The sequence below is a fragment of the Tamandua tetradactyla genome, chromosome 2 (genome assembly GCF_023851605.1).
Source record: "Tamandua tetradactyla isolate mTamTet1 chromosome 2, mTamTet1.pri, whole genome shotgun sequence".
NCBI lineage: Eukaryota > Metazoa > Chordata > Mammalia > Pilosa > Myrmecophagidae > Tamandua > Tamandua tetradactyla.
Genome location: NC_135328.1, coordinates 24214175 through 24233816, shown reverse-complemented (window position 1 = coordinate 24233816; position 19642 = coordinate 24214175). Strand labels below are relative to the sequence as shown.

General features: G+C 42.8%; 1 protein-coding gene across 4 annotated transcripts in view; it reads right to left on the bottom strand.

The window, feature by feature from the left end:
* SLC44A1 (solute carrier family 44 member 1) overlaps positions 1-16223 on the bottom strand; it is a 205964-nt gene extending 189741 nt beyond the window's left edge. For 3 of the 4 annotated variants that reach the window (XM_077140868.1, XM_077140860.1, XM_077140850.1), the window contains exon 1: positions 16126-16223. In XM_077140868.1, coding sequence (XP_076996983.1) covers positions 16126-16161 — 36 coding nt within the window. In that variant the 5' untranslated portion in view covers positions 16162-16223. Of the gene's footprint in view, positions 1-15650; positions 15755-16125 lie in introns of those variants that run through there. The other variant, XM_077140877.1, reaches the window with a different exon arrangement.
* Between the last annotated feature and the right edge of the window lie 3419 nt (positions 16224-19642).

The following is a 19642-nucleotide window of genomic DNA, read 5'->3' as shown; positions in this document are numbered from 1 at the left end:
CACAAATCATACTTCAAAAATAAAGTCTGTGCTCCTTTAGGGTGCTGTTTAAATTTTTAAACTCTTAGTTGTGAAAATTCCGTTAGAATACACCAAAAAATCATCAGTGCCTGAAAGTTTGTAGCCAGCGTGTTTTGGCTTTTTAATGGAGACCAGGTGCTCCCCGGTGCCCCTGCGCATGAAATGATTATGTTCATGTTTCTCTCTCTTAATAGACCGCGTAGTTCTAGAGGGAGTCTTGCTCTCTGCTGAACCCATTATTTGCAGTGTAAGCAGCGCACCAGTCAATAAGTGTTGACCTAAATGGAGCATGTGGCCAGCCTGGAATTTCCGTTTCATCCCACCAACATTCTTCATTTTTTAACTTTTTTCCTTCCAGGGCCTTCCCACTGCCTTTGGAGAGTCCCCACTTCGGTGCTGCAGTCGGAAGCAGGGTCGTTTCTGCGGTGCTCCTCTCCACCTTCCTGGTGGCACTTTGAACAAAACGTTTAGGATCCACAGCTCAACTCACTCAGCTCTTGGCAGGCACCCAGAAGACAGGGCAGAAGTTTTCATCACGCTCTGCGCTGTGGGCCAATAAAGGTGGAGGGGAATAGGGAAATAGGCAGGGTGGAAAGGTAGACAGGAGGGAATTTGGCCTCCAAAAAGAGCTCTGGCCTTTATCCCCACTCCTGGTAGGTAACTTCAATGGCCTTGGAATTTCTCAAGTGATAGGTGCGACTTTGTAATTCCTACTAAGCACTGCCTCCCCTCCCCGCACCCACCTGAGTCTATGCCAACAAGAGGCCATGCCAGAAAGACAAACTATGTGATTAGAAGGATAGGGCTTCAAATCTGGTCTCCAAGAATGGGGTGAAGTGGGGTGGAGAATGAGTTCAATAACATGGGCATCATTTCATGAGTGCATAATGAACCCAAATAAAAATTCTGGACCCAAAGCTCAAGTGAGCTTCCCTGATGGGACATTACACATCAGTGTGCTGGGAAGATGTCGTGTCCTGACTCTGCAAGGAGAGAACATGGAGCTTTGTGTGGGATTCTCCCAGACCTCGCCCTATATGTCTGTCTCTTCTTTTGAGCTCTTATTTGTATCCTAAGTATAATAAGTATAGCACTTTCTTGGCTTCCATGAGTTGTTCTAGCAAATCACCAAAACCTGAATTTCAGACCTCTGAATTTGTAGACAGTTGGTCAGAAGTGAGTATGACCTGGGAACCCACAGAACTGGGGAGGACTGCACACTGAACTTGTGGAGTCTGCACTAGTTCTGAGTAGAGACGGAACTGCATTGCCAAAAGGAGCCCACAATCCTTCAGGTCTGTTGGCCAGTGTAGATGACCTGGCACATGCAGGTTGTGGGTGTTGGTTGAGTTTATGGTACACTTTTTTTTTTTTAATCTGCTGACAAGGATAGTATTTTTTTTTCACCAAGAATTCATTATAATGTAAGGAACACATGCTAGTGAGGTCAGGCTCAAACACGCATCCAAATCAACTTAAAACTATTTTAAATAGTTGCCAGCTGTAATTTTCCGTTTCATTCCTATTTCCTCCATTGACAGGTTCTACTTGTTTAATAGTAATTTTGGTTAGTAACATAATATCATGAACTAAATTTTGTCCTCAAATACACTACTACCCAGCACATTTATTCAATGAGCTTCCATTGAGAACCTATTGTTTGCTTAGCCCATATAGTAACATCATCCCTGTCAATTACTTCCCAACAAGACAGTGGCAAGTTGGTCCAAGAGGTCCCAGCTTCAGATGGCCATTTGGAATGTTAAGTGATAACTAGAACTGTCCCTCGTGTCACTACAGTAGACCTGGAGAGAAGAAAACTCCCAAATGGAGAGAAAGGGCTAGTGCACACACCAGGCCATTGGCCCAGCTGGTCTCCAGTAGTTCAGATTCTCAAGTTTCCAACTTGAAGGATCCTTTTGTAAACCACTTACCTTAACCCAATTTCTGGGAGATCTCAAATGACTAATCTGAGAAACGAATCACATGAAAGCTTTGTGCCTTTTACACTCCATTTTATATTTCACTTGAGCACCTTGAGATTTGTTTACATTATCTTGTCAGTATTTTAAAAAAAGAACATGTTGAAGTGTGTAATGTGCTCAAAGTCAGTTTCAGATCTGCTGAACACTTAAGGGTTATCAGATCCAACAACATCTTTCTTGTTGCTTCTGTTTCATTGCACTAACTTTTGTTGTCACTTGGAATGGAACTGAGAAAGAGTATTTCAAGCCCTGTTTTTCCAACTGTGTTCTGCAGGAGAGTAATACCTCAAGATGTACTCACACACACACACACACACATACACAAACGGACTTTATGAAAGGTAAGCTGAATGAAGGCCAGTCAAGCAGCAGGAATGGGGGTGAGGTAGGCAGGGGGGTTGATGCAGGGTGTTGATCCTTTACTAGGTTGATACGTACTATAAGTCTTCCAAAGGGGTGGAGACTCTTGTGAAGCTTATGTAGGTAGTGGAGAAGCTTAGCCCACCTATAGGTATGCCAAAGAGTTACTTCTGGAGGGCCTCTTTTGTTGCTCAGATGTGGCCTCAGTCTGTCTAAGCCCAACTCTGCAAGCGAAACCATTGCCCTCTCCCCTACATGGGACATGACATCCAGGGGTGAAAGCCTCCCTGGCGACATGGGAGAGGACTCTCAGGGATGAATCCAGAGCTGGCAGTGTGGGATCAACAATTCCATCCTCACCAAAAGGGGGAAATGTGTAATTAATAAAGTATCAGTGGCAGAGTTCAAAGAGTCAGAAGGCTACTCTGGAGGTTGCTCTTACACAAGACCTTCAATTAGACCTTGCTACCTATCATAACCTGCCAACCCCAACCAGGATGATTCCAGTCAATCCTAAAGAACACCTAGGGCAAGATATAAGATTCCATAAGGGTTCCAGGCACTAGAGTAACTTCCAGAAACCTACAAACTCCAGATGGGTCCCTGGTCCAGATAAGTCCTGAAACCTAGTCCAGCCTCTCCAGAACATCAGATAGTTCCATCTCCCAACCCCATATCAGTGACAGCCCCTTCCAACATAAGAAATTTTGAATGGTCATAGCCCAAACATGCCTAAAGAGAGGGATGGAAAGATCAAAGGTGATGGAGTTAAACAGAGAGGATAGGAGTTAAGAAACGAATATGAATGCTGAATCATTAAATTGGTATCTCTCTTAGCCTCCAATATTTTAGATCAGCTAGAAGTAAAAACATAAAAGTGTGGAATTGTTACCCATGTCAAAGTTTGAAATATGTTCTACAATGAATTGTGGTGCTGTGCATTGAAATTCATAGCTTTTTTGTATATATGTTACTTTTCACAAAAAAAGAAGGAAAAAAAGTTTATTGTGATGATAAAAAAATATTTAAGTCCTCTAGCCTCCTATATCCTGGGGCAGCTAGAAGGAAAAATATGAGAGGATCATATGGTAGCCCATGACAAACTCTAGGATCTGTCTCATAACTACTTTTTGAAGAGTGCTTTGAAAACTATGGCTTTTTTATTTCTTCACTTTGTATATATGTTATACTATACAATAAAAAAAGTTTAAAAAAAAAAGGAAACCTTTCCCCTTAGCTAACAAGCAGTATAGTTAGGAAAGTTGAATATCATGCACATTATCTAAAACTTGTGTGAAAAATAAAGTGAATGGCTAATAAGCACAATACTCATGATAAAAAAAAAAAAAGGGCAGAGGCATGGAGTGAACTTCCCAAACTCTTCTGACCTCAAGACCATTTGGAGGACGCTTCTGTAGCTCTGATGCTTTGGAGACACACACTTGGTGTTACGGAATGAACTGTGTCATTTGGTGAGTCCTAAACCCTGGTTTTGCGCATGTGAACCTATCTGGAAATAGGATCTTTGAGGATGTTATCAGTTAAGATGAAGTCAAACTGGATTAGGGTGGACCCCAATCCAATGACAGGTGTCCAAAGGAGGCAGCGACTGAGCTAGGCCACACAAACCGAGGAGTGCCATGGACTACCAACCACCCACCAGACGCCAGGAAAGAGGCATGAAACGCATTCTCCCCTTTTCAAGGGGGAGCATGGCCCTGCCACCACCTTGATTTCAGATTTCTAGCCTCTCACAGAACTGTGAAAGAATAAAATTCTGTTTAAACCAACTAGTCTTTGGTACTTTGTTACAGCAGCTGGGCAAACTAAGACGCGTAGAATCCCTGATTCCACATAGTAAACCTTTGTCTCCATCCCTAAGTGGTATGGCACATGGAACCCAGAGGAACCCAGAGCCTGGGAAATCGGTCATGGTGATGGGTCCCTCCCCATGCAGGAGGCCCTGCTCCTTTGCTTAGAACTCCCTAGGAGAGGTACAGGTTTCCACAAAGCATCCCCCAGCTGATCTTGGCTTACTTTCTAATATTAAATAAAACTATAAGCCTTTTGCCAAAACTAGCACTGCCCTCAATTTTAAAATGAAGTGTCTCCTAAAGCATTATTTTCTAAATCTTCATGACTGAAATCTGCTTCGACTTTTTGTATATTCCAAGATGTTTTTCCTGAGGGAAAAGTATGGCTAGTTTGAAAACAGATTTTAATATGCCAGACTCTGATTCTGAAAACTTGATGTCTTTAGAATTGTCTTCTATCATTTGACATTTTTAGATTGTTATGAAAATACAAAATCACAGATATGATACAAAAAGTTTGAAAAAACTTCAGGCCTAGCAAGCAAGGTATAAAAGTCTCTTAAATAGGCAGAATTTTTAAAATATTGTTTAGTAAAGGAAATTCCAGCTCCGGTCCTGGTGTTGAAAATCTCTGCCACTGTCACTTGATCCTAATGTATGAGTTAATTACTTGTGTGTCAACTCTGTTGTGACCATTTTCCTCACCATCTCCTTTCTGACTGCTTTCCAGAGCCTTGCTGGTACTCAATATTAAATAACCTCAGCATCAATTACATTAACCCTTTCAGAGGCCCTAAAGCCTCTGAAGGCTTAAGGATTTTGGATTTCCAAAAAGTAAATGTGCAAATATATATATATTCTTTATTTAAAGCTGTATTCTCAAGATTTGTGAGTTATGGGGAAAGGACACAAATGTGGCCACATTTATTAAACTTGCTTCTGTGACAGACCTTTAGACTCCAGTTCATGGGAAAAATCATTCGGGGGCCAGAAGGGAAGGCACGTCGGCCATGGATCCCTAAAGTCTGAAGTTTAGAACCAGCAACCAGACTCCCCTAGAACCGTCACACCTAAACCTCCAGTTTGAGGAGTCCTGGTTTAAAATCAACCCACCCACACATTTTAAAGAAAGGATGAACAGTACATGCAACCTCTGAATTTAAGTGCAGAGAAGTGATATTTAAGGTACATTCAAATACTATTTAAATGTAGCAGAGGTAGGAACAGACCCCTGCAGAAAATGTCCAGGCTTTGAACCTGGCCTTGTTTCCACTCCCGGGTTTACAGTACTTGGGAAATCTTGGGCAGCCTACCGAAACCTCCTGAGACTCAATTTCCTAATCTGTTAAATGGGGCTAACACTGGCACCCATCTCACAGTTGTGAGAAAATGACAAATGCGCATAAAGCACTTCACCCAGTGCCTCAGTGCACAATAAGCCCCGGTACGTGCTTATTCGGAGCTCACTGCCCAGCTGTCTGCTCCCACATTTCTGGGTCCTTTCCTTCCCCTCGGAGACTACCCAGCCTCAGGGCCTCTCCTCTATGCTTATGATGCAAAGCAGTCCCTGAAATCTAGTTCTGAGTTCACTGGCCTATGAGAAACTTAGTTTTAATAGATGCATTAATACTGAATGGCCTCAAACTCCGCCTGTGCAAAGCTGGATTCATTTTGCCTCCCCACCATAGTCCACATCTCAGTGCCCTTGTCTAGCAACTATAATACCCAACTTCATTATGCGGCATTCAAAACTTCTGTGTCGTCCCTCTCCTTCACCCCATGCAGCCAGATTAAATCAGGAAAGTCTGTCCTACTTTGACTAAATAATGTCTCTTCTGTTCCCCATTATTCCCAGTTTGGTTTTGAGTTACTGAAAAACATTCTGGGAGGCCCTGCCTTCTATGACTCCCACTTGAGGCATGCTGTCAGATTAATCTTCCTAAAGCCACCCCGAAAACCCCTCCACACTGTCCGTTTCCTTCCCCTTTGAACACTGACACCTTCCCTCCATGGAACATTTTTTCCTTCTACTCTGGCCAAGTTTCCTGTCCAGACTCACATGCACAAAAACTGCCTTTGCTCAGGCTGCTCCTTCCCCGTTACCCTCTCTTTTCACTAAAAAATCTGCCTACCCTCCCACTCTTTCTAACCCCCAATCCTCAAGCCGGATCAGGGGTCATTTTCCGGAAGCTCACTCTGACTATCCCCAGCTCTCCTGGCCCTCTCCATTCCCTTAACACCTAACCACTCCTTATTGCTATTTGTTTTGCTCTTAGCACTTATCTTTCGCACACAATTTTAAATTAATGGAAGTCAGGGTCCCTTTTCCAAAATCCGAATTGAGTATATAACCTATGACACAAGATTTTATTGGAGGGTTTAATGGATATGAGAATATCTGGGAAATCTGGTTTATACTCATATCACACTTTCTGAGGTATTCTCAAGGGGTGTGTAGGGTTGTCCATAAGCCTATGTCATAGGTTTTATGAACAGCCCCCTTTTTACAGTTGGGAAAAGTGAGGTACCAAAGAGTGAAGAATTTGCCCCAAATAAACCAGCTACTGAGAGAGCTGAGACTCAAACCCGGACAGTCCAGCTCCACAGCCCACCCCCTGTGTGAGGCATGGAGTCAACATGATATTCTAATATCCTGAAGAACAGCAGGAGAGAGAGAGAAGGCGGCAGAAGGCCACTCACCTTTATGGAGGGTAATTTAGTTGGGGATGAGGAAGTAAAACACAAATTGACTAAATTCAATTGAATTTTATATTAAGGAAGAAAATACATACCATAAATGTTATGTTTAAAATTAAAGTCTGTTGCTATTGTAAACAATGCTGCAATGGAAAGATTTGTGCATATAGTGTTACTTTACTTTTGGATTACTAACGAAAGTGTGTCAATATTATTTTATGGTTTTCAATGTATGTTGTCAAAAAAGCGTTCCTGGAAGGTCATTCCAATTTATTCAGCAAATCCATAAAGTAGACCTGCTCCATAATCACAAGCTATGAATATTATTCTGTTAACTTTTACCAAAGTTACAGGTATAAAAGGGTGTCCCTTGCATTAATTTAATTTTATTACTTACAAAATTGTAAGTAATAATTGAATGTAGTTAGAGCACTGCAATGCTGGCTCAGCAGGCAGAATTCTAGCCTGCCATGCTGGAGACCCAGGTTTGTTTCCTGGAACCTACCCATGAAAAAAAAAAAAAGAATGCAGTTTACTATTTCCCTTTCTGTAAATGAGCTATTTACAGAAGTGATTCTTTTTTTTTTTTTAACCATGGGGGCTCTTTATAACATAGAGACATTGTTTGTCTAAAAAATAATGATGTGACTCTTCAGTTTTATTAATTTATACAAAAAAAATTAAACAGGAAAAGAAAATAGAAGCATTCTTTTTTTTCTATATATTCTATCCTAGTATAGTCCATTCAGTATGATAGCTTCTTAAGCGCATCTGATGGGGGTGGGAAAGAAAGAAGAAAATTCTAGGCCTAAGGGGGGAAAAAGAAAAAAAAATTGTACTGTCAGACAGAGATAAATTCACACTGAAGTGAGAAGTGAGAAGTAGAAAAGGAAATGGAGGACTAGAGAGGGAAGAGTTTATACTAACCCCCAGTGATCTCTTAGGGGCCACTGCCTGTGGGAATTCTAATTAGTTACTTAACCATTCCTGTAACCTCACTCCATCTTGAAGCTCTCTGAGGCTCAAATAGGAAAGTGGTAGTATAGAGGGTAGAGAAACATAGGAGCTCCCACAGTGCCCACAGCAGACATGGGTGATAGAGGGGGACCCTAGGACACTTAACTGTGTTGCTTTCACCAATGAACTGTGAGAAGTTTTATAATGGAGATATAAGTGAAATGTTAGTTTATAAATGTGTGACTTTACAGGCAGAAGAAAATGGCAAAACTATGTAGCAGAGACTATTGGCTGCCTACCCAGCCACCATTCCTGCCTTCTGCCTTGCTGGCAGAGCCTCAATTTTGTTTCAACATCGCCTCCCACACCCTGCCTCCCAGGCCTCCAAATGCCTCCCCACGTCCCCCCCACCTTGACTCAGAGAAATCTGGGTTAGTCTAGGACAATTAAGAGGTCCTTTGCCTCCTCCTTGATAGAGATTGTTTAGGTTTGAGTATGCTGCCCTCCCTAATTCCCATCAAAAGAAAAGCGCTGGAAATTGTTGGGTTAACAAATGACAATTAGAAAACCCACTGTATACTAGAATCATGAAGGTGCTAAATGAGGATGTTACCTTCCTTAAAATGGCCAAAAGGAAACATGGAAAGAACTTAGGTTCTTGCTGACATCCTCAAGTCACCAAACTAACCAACCAGGAAATCACCCGACCTCTCAATTCACGTAAGAAGAAACTTTCCTTAACGTTTTAGCTATTTAGATTTAAGGGGTTTGTTTTGTTTTGTTTTGTATACTGTAGGTGGGGTCACATTTCATTATTTTTCCATGTGAGTATCCCATTATTGCAGCCTCATTTGTTGAATTTTTGTTTGTTTGTTTTTTGGGGAAGTGCATGGACCAGGAATTCAACCCGGGTCTCCTACAGGGCAGGTAAGAATTCTACCACTGAACTATCCTTGCACCCCCTAGATTTAAGGGTTTTTAAAATTTCTTATAACTGAAACATCCTATGTGGTTCATAATGAAAGATCTTACACAAAGCTACAAAAATAAGCAATCTCAATATCTTCACTGTTACTTGAACATCCTGAAGAAACCATCTACTTTCAAATATTTTTCATCTTCTTGCCCTTTCTTTAATTTACATTCTACAAATGTATCCAGAAATCAAACACTTCTGTTTAACAATTTTAGCCTATCTGGAAACCTTAAAAATTAGAATAAAAAATAGCTTTTAAGGATTTCCTTACTAAATTCAAATGTTTAAATAGGTGGTTTAGAGTGCAGCTAAAAAGAGAGCAACAAGTAATAATACTTTCGAGTCCACCAAGGGGGAAAACTGGCACCTCCTACAACCGTCGTGTACATTAAAACATACTGAAAAAAAATTCATTAGCCATCACCATTTAAAAAAAATCATTGAATTTGATGCAATGATTAAATTCAAATTGGAATGTTATGCTGTTATAGCCCAAATAAATGAAAGAAGACAAAGTAAAAAAAAAAGGGAAAAAATAATCACCTTGCCAACAATATTAGCCATCTTCACAGAGGGAATCCCCACGGAAGAGGTTAACAATGCCCAACTGTTCCACACTAAAGTTTTTCACCAACTCAAACCACTTTTTCTTTAGACCCCTACACAATACATGATCTACACATGTGATCATGTCTGTTGTAAAAACACCAACACTGAAATGACCCCCTATTGGAAAGGACAAGTCTTTTCCCATCCACCTTGAGCAGTAAACTCACACCACTGTAAGAACACTCATTTTACACGAGAGACGTATGTCTCCGATGGGCAAGCTGTTTAAGAATTCTGCTGAAAATTCTGTTGAGACTCTTCTTCTAAAGTATTTGTCCTTCTAAAAAAATTTTATTAAATTTTAAAACATCAGAGCTGCTAAAGTAGGAATTCACCCACAATCATCCGTGGAAGGACAGAGAACATTTGGCAATTGATTCAAATATGTCAAGACCACCCACCACGTGCCAGATACCAGCTAAGCAGAGGATAAGAGCAATAAGCAAAGAGACAGGCTTCCTGCCTTCGTGACCTCAGTGTAGGTCAGGGGTCAGCAAACGTTTTCTGAAAAGGCCAACATAATAAATTTTTATGCCTGTAAGCCAAAAAGTTCCGTCACAACTACTCAACTCTGCCACTGTAACACGAAAGCATCTACAGATAATATATAAACGAATGAGAGTGGCTATGTTCCAATAGAACTTTATTTATGGATCCTGTAATTTGAATTTCATATAATTTTCCTGTCTCCCAAAATAATATTCTTCTGATTTGTTTCAAGCATTTAAAAAATGTAGAAGCTTTCTTAGTTGCGTCTACATTTTGCAGGTCATATAAAAACACAGCAGTGGGCCAGATTTGGCCCATGAGCTATAATTTGCCAACTCCTGGTCCAGACATTAGTATTAATTGCATAATTAATTGCGTATTGTTTTAAGTGTTCAAAGGGAAAACACAAAAGATTATGAAAGTTTAATGAGGGGACACAGCCTGGTTTGCAGGACCAGAGAAGCCTTGTCCAAGGAAGTGACTTTTAGGCTGAAACAGAAAGGATGAGTACTAGCCAGCCAAAGGCCTGGGAGAAGAGCAAAGAGACTTCCAGACCAACAAACAAACATGTACAAAAACCCTAAAAGACCAAGGTTTTTTAGGCCAACTGAAGAATCTGAAAGACTGAAGCTGGAGTACAAGAGTAAGAAGAGATGTGGCAGGAAATGAAGCTGGGAGACAGGAATCAGCCCACACAGGGTCCTGTTGGTCAAGGTCAAGGATTCTCATCTTTGTCCTAACAGCAATCAGAAACCCTCAAAGGATTTCATGTAGGAGAGGAACACAATCAGCTTTGGGTTTTTCAACTACCCCTGAAACTGCACTATGGAGAAAGAGCAGACGGGAGCATGGGTGGATCACAGGAAGCCTTGTCTGTCTTCAACAGTTCCTACTAGAGACCACTGAGACTTGGGCCAGGGGGATGGTAGAGGAATTTAGGAGGTGTGAGTTGCTTATGAGATATTCTAGTGGAGGTGCTAAGTAGTCAAAGGTCAGGAAAGGGTTGTTTCAGTTCGGAAATTGTCAGAATGCACTCTATAACTAAAATTACCTACAGAAAAGGAATGGAGCAGTGGTTCTCAACCTTCACTGCACGTGAGAATCACCAGAAAAACAAAAAACCTGCTGCCCAAGCATCGTGCAGCCAAGGTTGAGAAGATAAAACAACACAGAACATTAAGAATTAGCAGTACTACAGAAAGAACAAGAGATTTACGAGAACAGGTTTCCATCTCTCCAACCTTAAACCACTTATCTCTAAATTCTAGTTTGCTAAGCAGAAAAGTGAGATAGTAGGACTAATTTAAGTCTAATAACCCTTAGAATTCCAAAAATCTGAGCCAAAGTTACGAACTGAAGAGTTTAATTTTTCCATTTGTAGAGGGCAGAGTGGTAGGGACATGGGGGAGGGGAGGTTTTGGGTGGGGGGAGGCAGCTATAGTAAATAATAGGGCTGTTAACACATTAGACAGAATCTGTTAAGGTTGAGTGCATGCTAACTGGCTTAGCTTTGCCATATTATTACACTATGCTACTCTCCCTGGCTGCTAAATTCAGAAAGTTCAATATGGTGGCATCAATTTAACTTGGAAATTCTTTAATTCAACAGTTAACTGAGTGGTCCTATTCAAGGATAAGAAAGTAAGTTGCAATTTAATATCTGGAAACCACATATGTGGACAGAGAAAGAGGAGCCCAGGCTTCAGATTCAGAAGGCCTGGGCTCAAATTTGAGTCTAATGCTAGTAGCTTTGCCTCTCAGCCAACTTTCCTAATCTCCAGGTCTCAATTTCCTCAACTGTAAAATGGGACCAGAATCAACTGTCCTAAGAACTTCTGAGTTATTATAAAGATTAAAACATGAAAATGACTGTGAAAAATGGGCAAAAATCATTACCATTTCTTAATTATTCTTCTGCCAATTTTAACATTAATTTTTGATTTACATATTTTGAGGAATGGACCTTCCATACCAATACAATATACCAAAGGAGGGCAAAGAATTGTCTTCATGCTGTGACTTTTTTGTTCCAATTAGAGCAAGTCTACTTCGCAGGACATATTTTAATGAAAATATTTAGTCTCTGTTGATAATTCCCACTACACTCTTCAAATTTCATTTTTACCATCTGATTTCTGATTCCATTAAGTAAATGTAGACTGCAGTATTATTAAAATTCTGTTAAAACATAGTTAACATACTCAGATGTTAATTGAGATTTGTGAACCATTTCAGATTGTTTTTCATCACTCCCAAGATAAGATGTGAGAGTCAGAAAAAGACAGTTAAACACAGCTCTCAAACTGAAGACCATGGGACAAGAGAGTAAACACATATAATTTCTCCTAAAGACAGGCAGACATGGGGCTGTTCAACCAGAAAGATTCTCTCCCATCCCTCTCACAATTTCTGAGGCTAGAACTGAGGGACACACAACTTCAGAGCCCTTGCAAAATCTCCTAACCTCCACTGTACTGCTGTGAGAAATAATGATTTGGCATTAATGACCTCAGCTTAGGGCAATTTGCTAAGTAATCTTTCAAAAGCCTCCTTCACTCAAACTGGTTTGTCAATGGGAAAGAGCATTTAATAAATCTGAAGATTTACAAGTGAACTCTGAAGCCTAACATTACAAGAATAGAAATTATGTCAGGTTGTAACAGAACAAATGAATTATGGAGGGACGGGAATAAATTTTAAGAGTCTTAGAGCGGATTAGCACTGTGAAAAGAAACCCAAGACTACCTCACTCTTGTTTTCTTTGAAAAGATTTTCAGGAAAGGAAATCATTTGCTGGCTTGTTTTGAGCAATTGCTAATATCAGTAAACTATTTGCAGTGGTTGCTAATAAATATATATATATAATTAAGAGTTCCATAAGAACCCTGACTCGTGAGACATCATAAAATTCATGTCATGGATGTGTATTCCCAATGTAGCACAAATTATCTTGCCAATAATCTCCTTCAACAATGAAATACATGTTAGTATGGAGTGCAACACTGTTCTTTGATCTAAACCCTAAAACGAGACAGTTATTTTGATGGTAAATTATAAGAACTGACACTGCCAAGGAAACGAAAATAATATCAGAACAGACTACAAAAGATGAAAAAGTTTGAAAGACCATAAACTCTTTTATGAGAGTTTACACCACAGCAAGAGACTGTGAGAGAAAATAAATGTTTATTTCAAAAGTGAATCCCTACAACAAAAAGGAAACATTATATTTACATTGATAAAACATACCAGGGTTTTAAAGTTGCCAACAGTTCCTCTGAGAAAAGCGAAGCTGAACTGCAGATTACCTCAAAGCACGTCGTTTTGATGTGCTGTGCAGGTTATCATTAGAGTTTGGAGACAAGCTCTTTTAAGTTATTACAGTCCCGTATCAACTAAAATTTAAGTATTGAGCAAGACATCTGGAGAAAAGGGAAAACCTGTTCAATTTTGCAAAGTGGTGGTACAACTGACAGAAATAGGAAGGAAGGTGGCAACGGCAGGTAAATTTTAACTTAAACAGTTAAGTCTGAGGTTAGAAGAGGATAACTTGGAATTAGCCCACCAGCTGGTAGAAGGAAAAAGCCCATGGATCTGGGCTGCATTCATTTTCAATGTCACTTGTTAGCTAGACGTTCAAATTTATACACACACATTTCCATTCACGGAATACTGCAGAGTAGCAGAGTAACTTATGTAGAAAGTAAAGGGAGGCACCGCAATGAATACAAAAATGAGGAAAACAAAAAGCAGTTCCTATACTAGAGAAGCTGGCAATCCAGTAGAAGGGATGAAAGAAACATTCTGCTTGACAATGCAAGCAAGGTCTCTAACAGAGGCTTCAAGTGATGTGGAGGTTCACATCTGGAGAGGATTTGGGATTTGCATCCCTATTTTGTTTCAATACAACACATACAAATACACTATTTTTCTAAAACTGGTGAGCTCCTGAAAGAAACATTAAAATACTAGCAAATTGGTAAAATTTCACAAAGAACAATGCTAAAATCTCAAGTGAAAAAGAAAAATTATAACCAGCTCTTTTGCACGACACCTGCTCCTTAATGCTCCACTGAACACTACAAGTCCCTAAAGCTGAACTTAAAGGCATGTGACAGATGCTGATTGGTTACAGAAATCCACAGAAAAAAATGCTCCCCTCAGGGTGCATGACATGCATCTTGTCTGTAGAACATGGTACGAAGAAAACAGTGGCTGCAAAAGGAGGAAAAAGGAAAGAAAATATATGTGACAGCACTGGGAAAAGCGTGATATGGAGTTAGACAAATACAAGACCCAGTACTTGTTAGTAATGCAGTTTTGATGCAGCATCCATCCCTTCTGAATTTAACTGTTCACACACTGAAGAAGTCAGCTATAAACTATTAGTATTTTCCTCTCTTAAAGGCATTTCACCACCAAAAAAGAATTTAAAGCAACCAAATTCTTAAAGGAAAGGCACTATGTTTAAGACACCTTCTTGATGAAGATTACATTTAAGGGAATATTAAATCAATAGATTCCCACTCCCCTCCAAAAAAAAAAAAAATACTCTAACCGATTGAAAGGTATTGTGTACTTTTAAACCTTTTTATATGTTAACATGAAATTCCTGGTAACTAAACCCTCTCCTAATGACACTAATTTTCCTTTGCTATTCTAACTGAATAGGAAGGTTTAACTAAACCAATCAGCCTGAATATGAACGTACAAGAAAAAAAGTGCCAGGGTGAGCAAAACACAAAAAAAGAATTAAAAAATAGGATGGACACTTAATGAAACCTAAATGTCCTCCATTCATCTGCAATTCTAGTCATTTTCTCCCTGACAGATCTCAGATTTTCTGAACAAGTATGCAGGTTATTTAAATCTGAGTTATATATAGTCATTTAGCAGCAGCAAAACACTTCTGGCATTATCACAGATGCTAGATCTCTGGAGGAATTTTCTTCCCCCAAAACTAGCATTTTTCTTCACCAAGAACCAACCAGCTTTCATTTCTAAACACAAGAACCCTTTTCTTCGCGCCCCCTCCCCGGCCCCAAAGCAAACAAATCCTAGACCGCAGTTAAATTCTACACTAACAAGACTGGGGAGATTACATCCCAGGCGTTGTCAAAGCCTATTTTTCATACAACACCATCAGACAGTTTGTTGCAGTATTCCTGATTGCTTTTTATCGTATTTGTAAATACACTCACTAATCCACTAAATTAGGTCATTTACAAACAGGTCCTCTCAGTTATTAGTGGCCAGCAGTCAAGTGCTATTACATTTGATCCGTATACAGTTGTCTAAACATTTCCATCCAGGTTGAAGGGCTCGGATCGGAAAGAAATAAGGAGGTTAGCGAAATTTGGATGGGGGCAGGGTAGAAGCTGGGAGAAATCTCTGCATCTCAGCCCTCAGCGACAACATGCAGCCAGTGCCCACAGAAAAACTAAATTCGGAACCTCTTCCTCCTGTTACACTGGCAACAAAGAGGGAGTTTCCGTAACGCTCCCGTCACCCACCAGGTGCCCAATCTCCTTCCCAGCCGGGTCTCGGCGCTCCCACAGGGGCCTCCGGGCGCGCTGAGGCCGCGGAGCCCGGGGGTCAAGGCACAACGGGGGGATGGGACGGGGTGGGGGGCGAGCGGGTGGGATGTGGGAAATGGGTCGCGGAAGGGCTCGGTACCCGCAAAACACTTGAACCCAAACCGAGGGAGAGGGCGGCGGGCCAAAGAAAACGGACAGACCATACCTAATGGAGCAGAAACGGGAATAAGGTGGGAGGGAGGTGAAGAGCCCGTGCTGGAGTACACCTCCTGGGAGCACAAAAAATAATACGGAGGTGGGAGAAGAACGAGGCCCGGCAGACGAGGGCAGAGGGTGCCACCTGGGGCTGAGAGGAGGCGCCCGCGCTGCCTCTACCTGCGGGCGGGCGGGACGGGCCACTCAGGTGTGACTGGGGGAAAGGAGGCCAATCGGGAAGGAGCCCCCGGAGAGCCGAGGGAGCAATGGGCCCGCACTGGGGCGCCCCCGGGTCGGCAGCCGCGGAAGGCGGCGCGCGGGCATCTGCGGGACGCGCGGGTGGGAGAAGCGGGGTGGGGGGTCTCTGGAGCGCACAGCGGACGGCAGGGAGGCTCGCGGCGGCCGGAGGCGTCGGGACACGGGCACCCGCTGCGCGGAGCGAGAGAGGCATCCGGGTGGGCGGCCGGGAGGCGGGCGCCCCTCACCTGCGCAGCGGAGGAGGCGGAGCTGCAGCAGCCCATGGCGGGGCCGCAGGAGCCCGGAGGCGGCGCCGGGCGCGCAGCTACGCCCCGGAGCCCCTCGGCATGCGAGCCGGCGGGCGCCCGGGGAGGGCGCGGCCTGGCCCGGCTCGGCGGCGGCGGCGGCGGCTCGGGCGGCGGCGGCAGCGACTCAGGAAGCGGCGCGGCTCGGGGCGGGCGCCGGCCACATCCCCCGGCGGCGGCGGCTGCGCGGCTCCTGCTCGGCTCCTACTGCTGCAGCTGCTCCCCAGCGGAAAGGGGCGGGCGGCGGCGGCGGCGCCTCCCCCTGTCCCCCGCCTCCCGCGCCCAGTCCCTCTCCCGCTCCCTCTCCCGGGCCGCCGCCTCCTCCGCGCGGCGCGCGTCTCCCATCAGTCTCCCCGCCCCCAGTGCAGCGCCGCGCGGGCGGCCGGGCGGCGGCGGCGGCGGCGGCGGCAGCTAGAGCGAGGCCGGGCCCTTCGGTACGGCGCGGCGCCTGCGCGGCGCCGGGCCCATTTCGCAGTGGCACCGAGGCAGAGCGCTGCCTCGAGGCTAGAGGGCTCCTGAGGCTGGAGCGCCCCGGGGCTGGGCAGGCTCGCTGCCGAAATGGGGCCGGGCTGTTTCCGGAGGGGCGCTCGGGGCCGCCCCTCCCGCTGCCGCAGCGCACCTGGACGCGCAACCCGAGGACCCTGAACGCGCTTTTCCGCTCAGACGGCTGCTTTCTACGCCGGAGGAAAACATCCCTATTAAACCTTCCGTGGAGAAGGAACAGGCGATAGAAGACGAGGAGAAACAAGCTTTTGTCGCTCCTGGCCCCATTTTGCTGACGTGGAAACTGAGTCTTGAAAAGCAGCAAGGCCTAATGAAATGCACCCAAAATCGAAATTATGATAGGGAACCGGATATAGGAAAGGTCTAAGGGTTCTCCAGGCCTCACTTCAGAGTCATGTTGGATCTAAACTAAACTTTCTTAAACAGGACGGTCCACAAAAACAAACAAACAACAACAAAAAAAAAAACTAGCAGATATTCATTCATATTTAAAATATTTGCAGAGGACATACTAAGTTCCAGTGACTTATAAGCACCGGGAATACAGAAGTGAACAAGAAACGAGTCCCTGCTCTTACAAAGCTGCTTCCTTGATTCACTGTGGGCAGAAATGTTTACAACCCCACAAGAGTCGGTGGGAAACAGTGTGAGGTGAAGACAATTAAAAGGTGGCAGGAATAAAACTAAAAATGATAGAGAATACTTATCCAATGCAAGGCGTTACTATAAACTCTTGACATGTCTCATATCGTACTGCCGAAGGGTGGATGACTCAAGGACAGAATCCATTACAAAAGAAAAAGTTTGTGAAGATCCGAAGGAAATCAGAAGGACCGATGCACCAGATAAAAGACAGCTTTTAAAGCTTATTCAGTGTAAGGGGAAGAAAAGGGGCACAGAGGTAAGTTAACTTTGTGGGCACTGAAAGGGAATCTGAGGAAGAAAGAGTAGGGATGGGAGCCTGGGAACCACCAAAGAAAAGGCCAGGGAAGGAGGAGAACCCATAGCTACAGCTGGTGTATTCCAATACCGTTCCTCCTACTGCCATTTCTCTAAACCTCAGTCTCATTCTCTGAAATGGTGATAACAAGTGTGACCTCCAAGAGTTCATGTCAAGATTAAGTAACATAAGGAAGCAAATCTAATTAGGTCCATATACACTCAACAAGTACTGATTGAGACCAGTAATTCCCCCTGGATTCTCCCTGTGTTCCCACCATACCACTGTGCTGGTGAATCCATTAGATTATTGAATGGAAGCCAAGAAAGAAAACTTCAGGGGCTCTGACCCCAATTCTGATTGTAAACTCCACAATTAGATTGTAAACTCCCTGAGAACAAGGGAAAGCATTTTCTCTTTCGTATCTCCCTCAGCTCTCTTGAATGTTTGTTGAATTATTCATTGCAGCTAGGAATAAAAAACCTTCCCTTGAGATTTTCCCTCAAAGCCAGAAAAGTACATCTTGTTTTTAACCGAGGGAGGAGGCTGAAAGTAAAATTACAGTTTTAAACAAGAAGCCATCTGTCTTCTTTCTTTATAATCAAGGAAAAGGGAGTTGTTTCTCTTAGCAGAGTCAATATGGGAGCATTTTCCCTCAGATTATAAAAATCTTTTTGGCTAGTGCAGTTGTTCCGTGTAGTAGCTAGTGCTTATTTTGTAATTAGAACAGCAGAGGCAGATAAATATGCTACAGGCTGCAGCAGTGCTTCAGAAAAACATATTCTACCTTTTTTTGGAGGTGTCTTTCCTAGACATTGATGATGTGTGAATATTATTGAGAGCGCACATCTCCTCGTGCTGGACTAATCTGAACTTCATTTTTTCCCTTTAAGGGTTAATAGAACTAGGAGTTCCAAGGTTCTGCAAGGTGCTTTGTAAATATACTAATTATGTATGTATATACCATATATGCATATGAATGTGATGTTTTAAAATTATACCTCATCATCAGCATGAGAGAAACCAAAGGCTCCTGCACTGATATTCTGTACCTTCTAAGAACCAGTCTGTTTCCCATCCCCCTCACGCCCAAAGAAGCCTCATAAATAGAGTGGTTTAGAGGGGGGCAAATTACTGTTCCTTTTCACTTTTCTCATAAACAAGCACATACGGTATTCAATGAAATTAAACTCCAGCAAATTCAGAAGTCACCAAGGGAATATTTTTTCTCCCTAACCAGTGATCAAGGCACCAGTCTCATCACTGTGAGATGTCATCAGGGCAAACCACTTGGGAAGGGCTTAGTTTGTTTTTCTTTTGGGGAAAAAGAAAGTGTTTTTGTTTTTTAAGAAAAACTTATATAAGCACAGCATCTGCATTAACCAGAATAAAATTATAAGATCTATCAGTCTTGGTGCTGCAGGGTAAAAGCAGATCACCAGCTGAGCCAGCCAGAAATGCTTCCCAGTGGTCTAGTATTGTGTAATTGGCCGTGTGAATTCCAAGGTTTCCAGCTTAGGATGGAGGGTTTGGTGCTGGTCACTCATCCAGGGAAAACACTGGAATAATGGTCTTTTTGACTATTTAAATAAAGCCTGACTCGGTCACATGATTTCAGATTTTGGGGTAACAGAAATAGAAGTGCATCTGTACGTGTATGTCTAAAACTGCTTAGAATAGTCCTGATTTAAAAGCCATGGCATTTGGTGTCTTGGCTGTGTTATTTACATTTAGCATATACTGTGTTCACAGCCATATCCCACGAGAGCACATTTGTTTCAACAGAGCCCTGGCTTCCACTTCCGCCTTACAACCTCCTCAGAGCATTTGCATGTCACCCCAGGGAGATGCTCTAAAAGTGAAAACTAATTGTAACCAAGGGCTGTAACTTTTCTTTCATTACCAGAGGGGCAAGAGCAAATCTCTTTTTGAAAAGATAGAAATGTATCTTAGCATCCCAGTTGAGCCCAGAGGTTAGAAAAGAACCTGAAAAGAGCTTCCCTGAAGTCTGGCTCC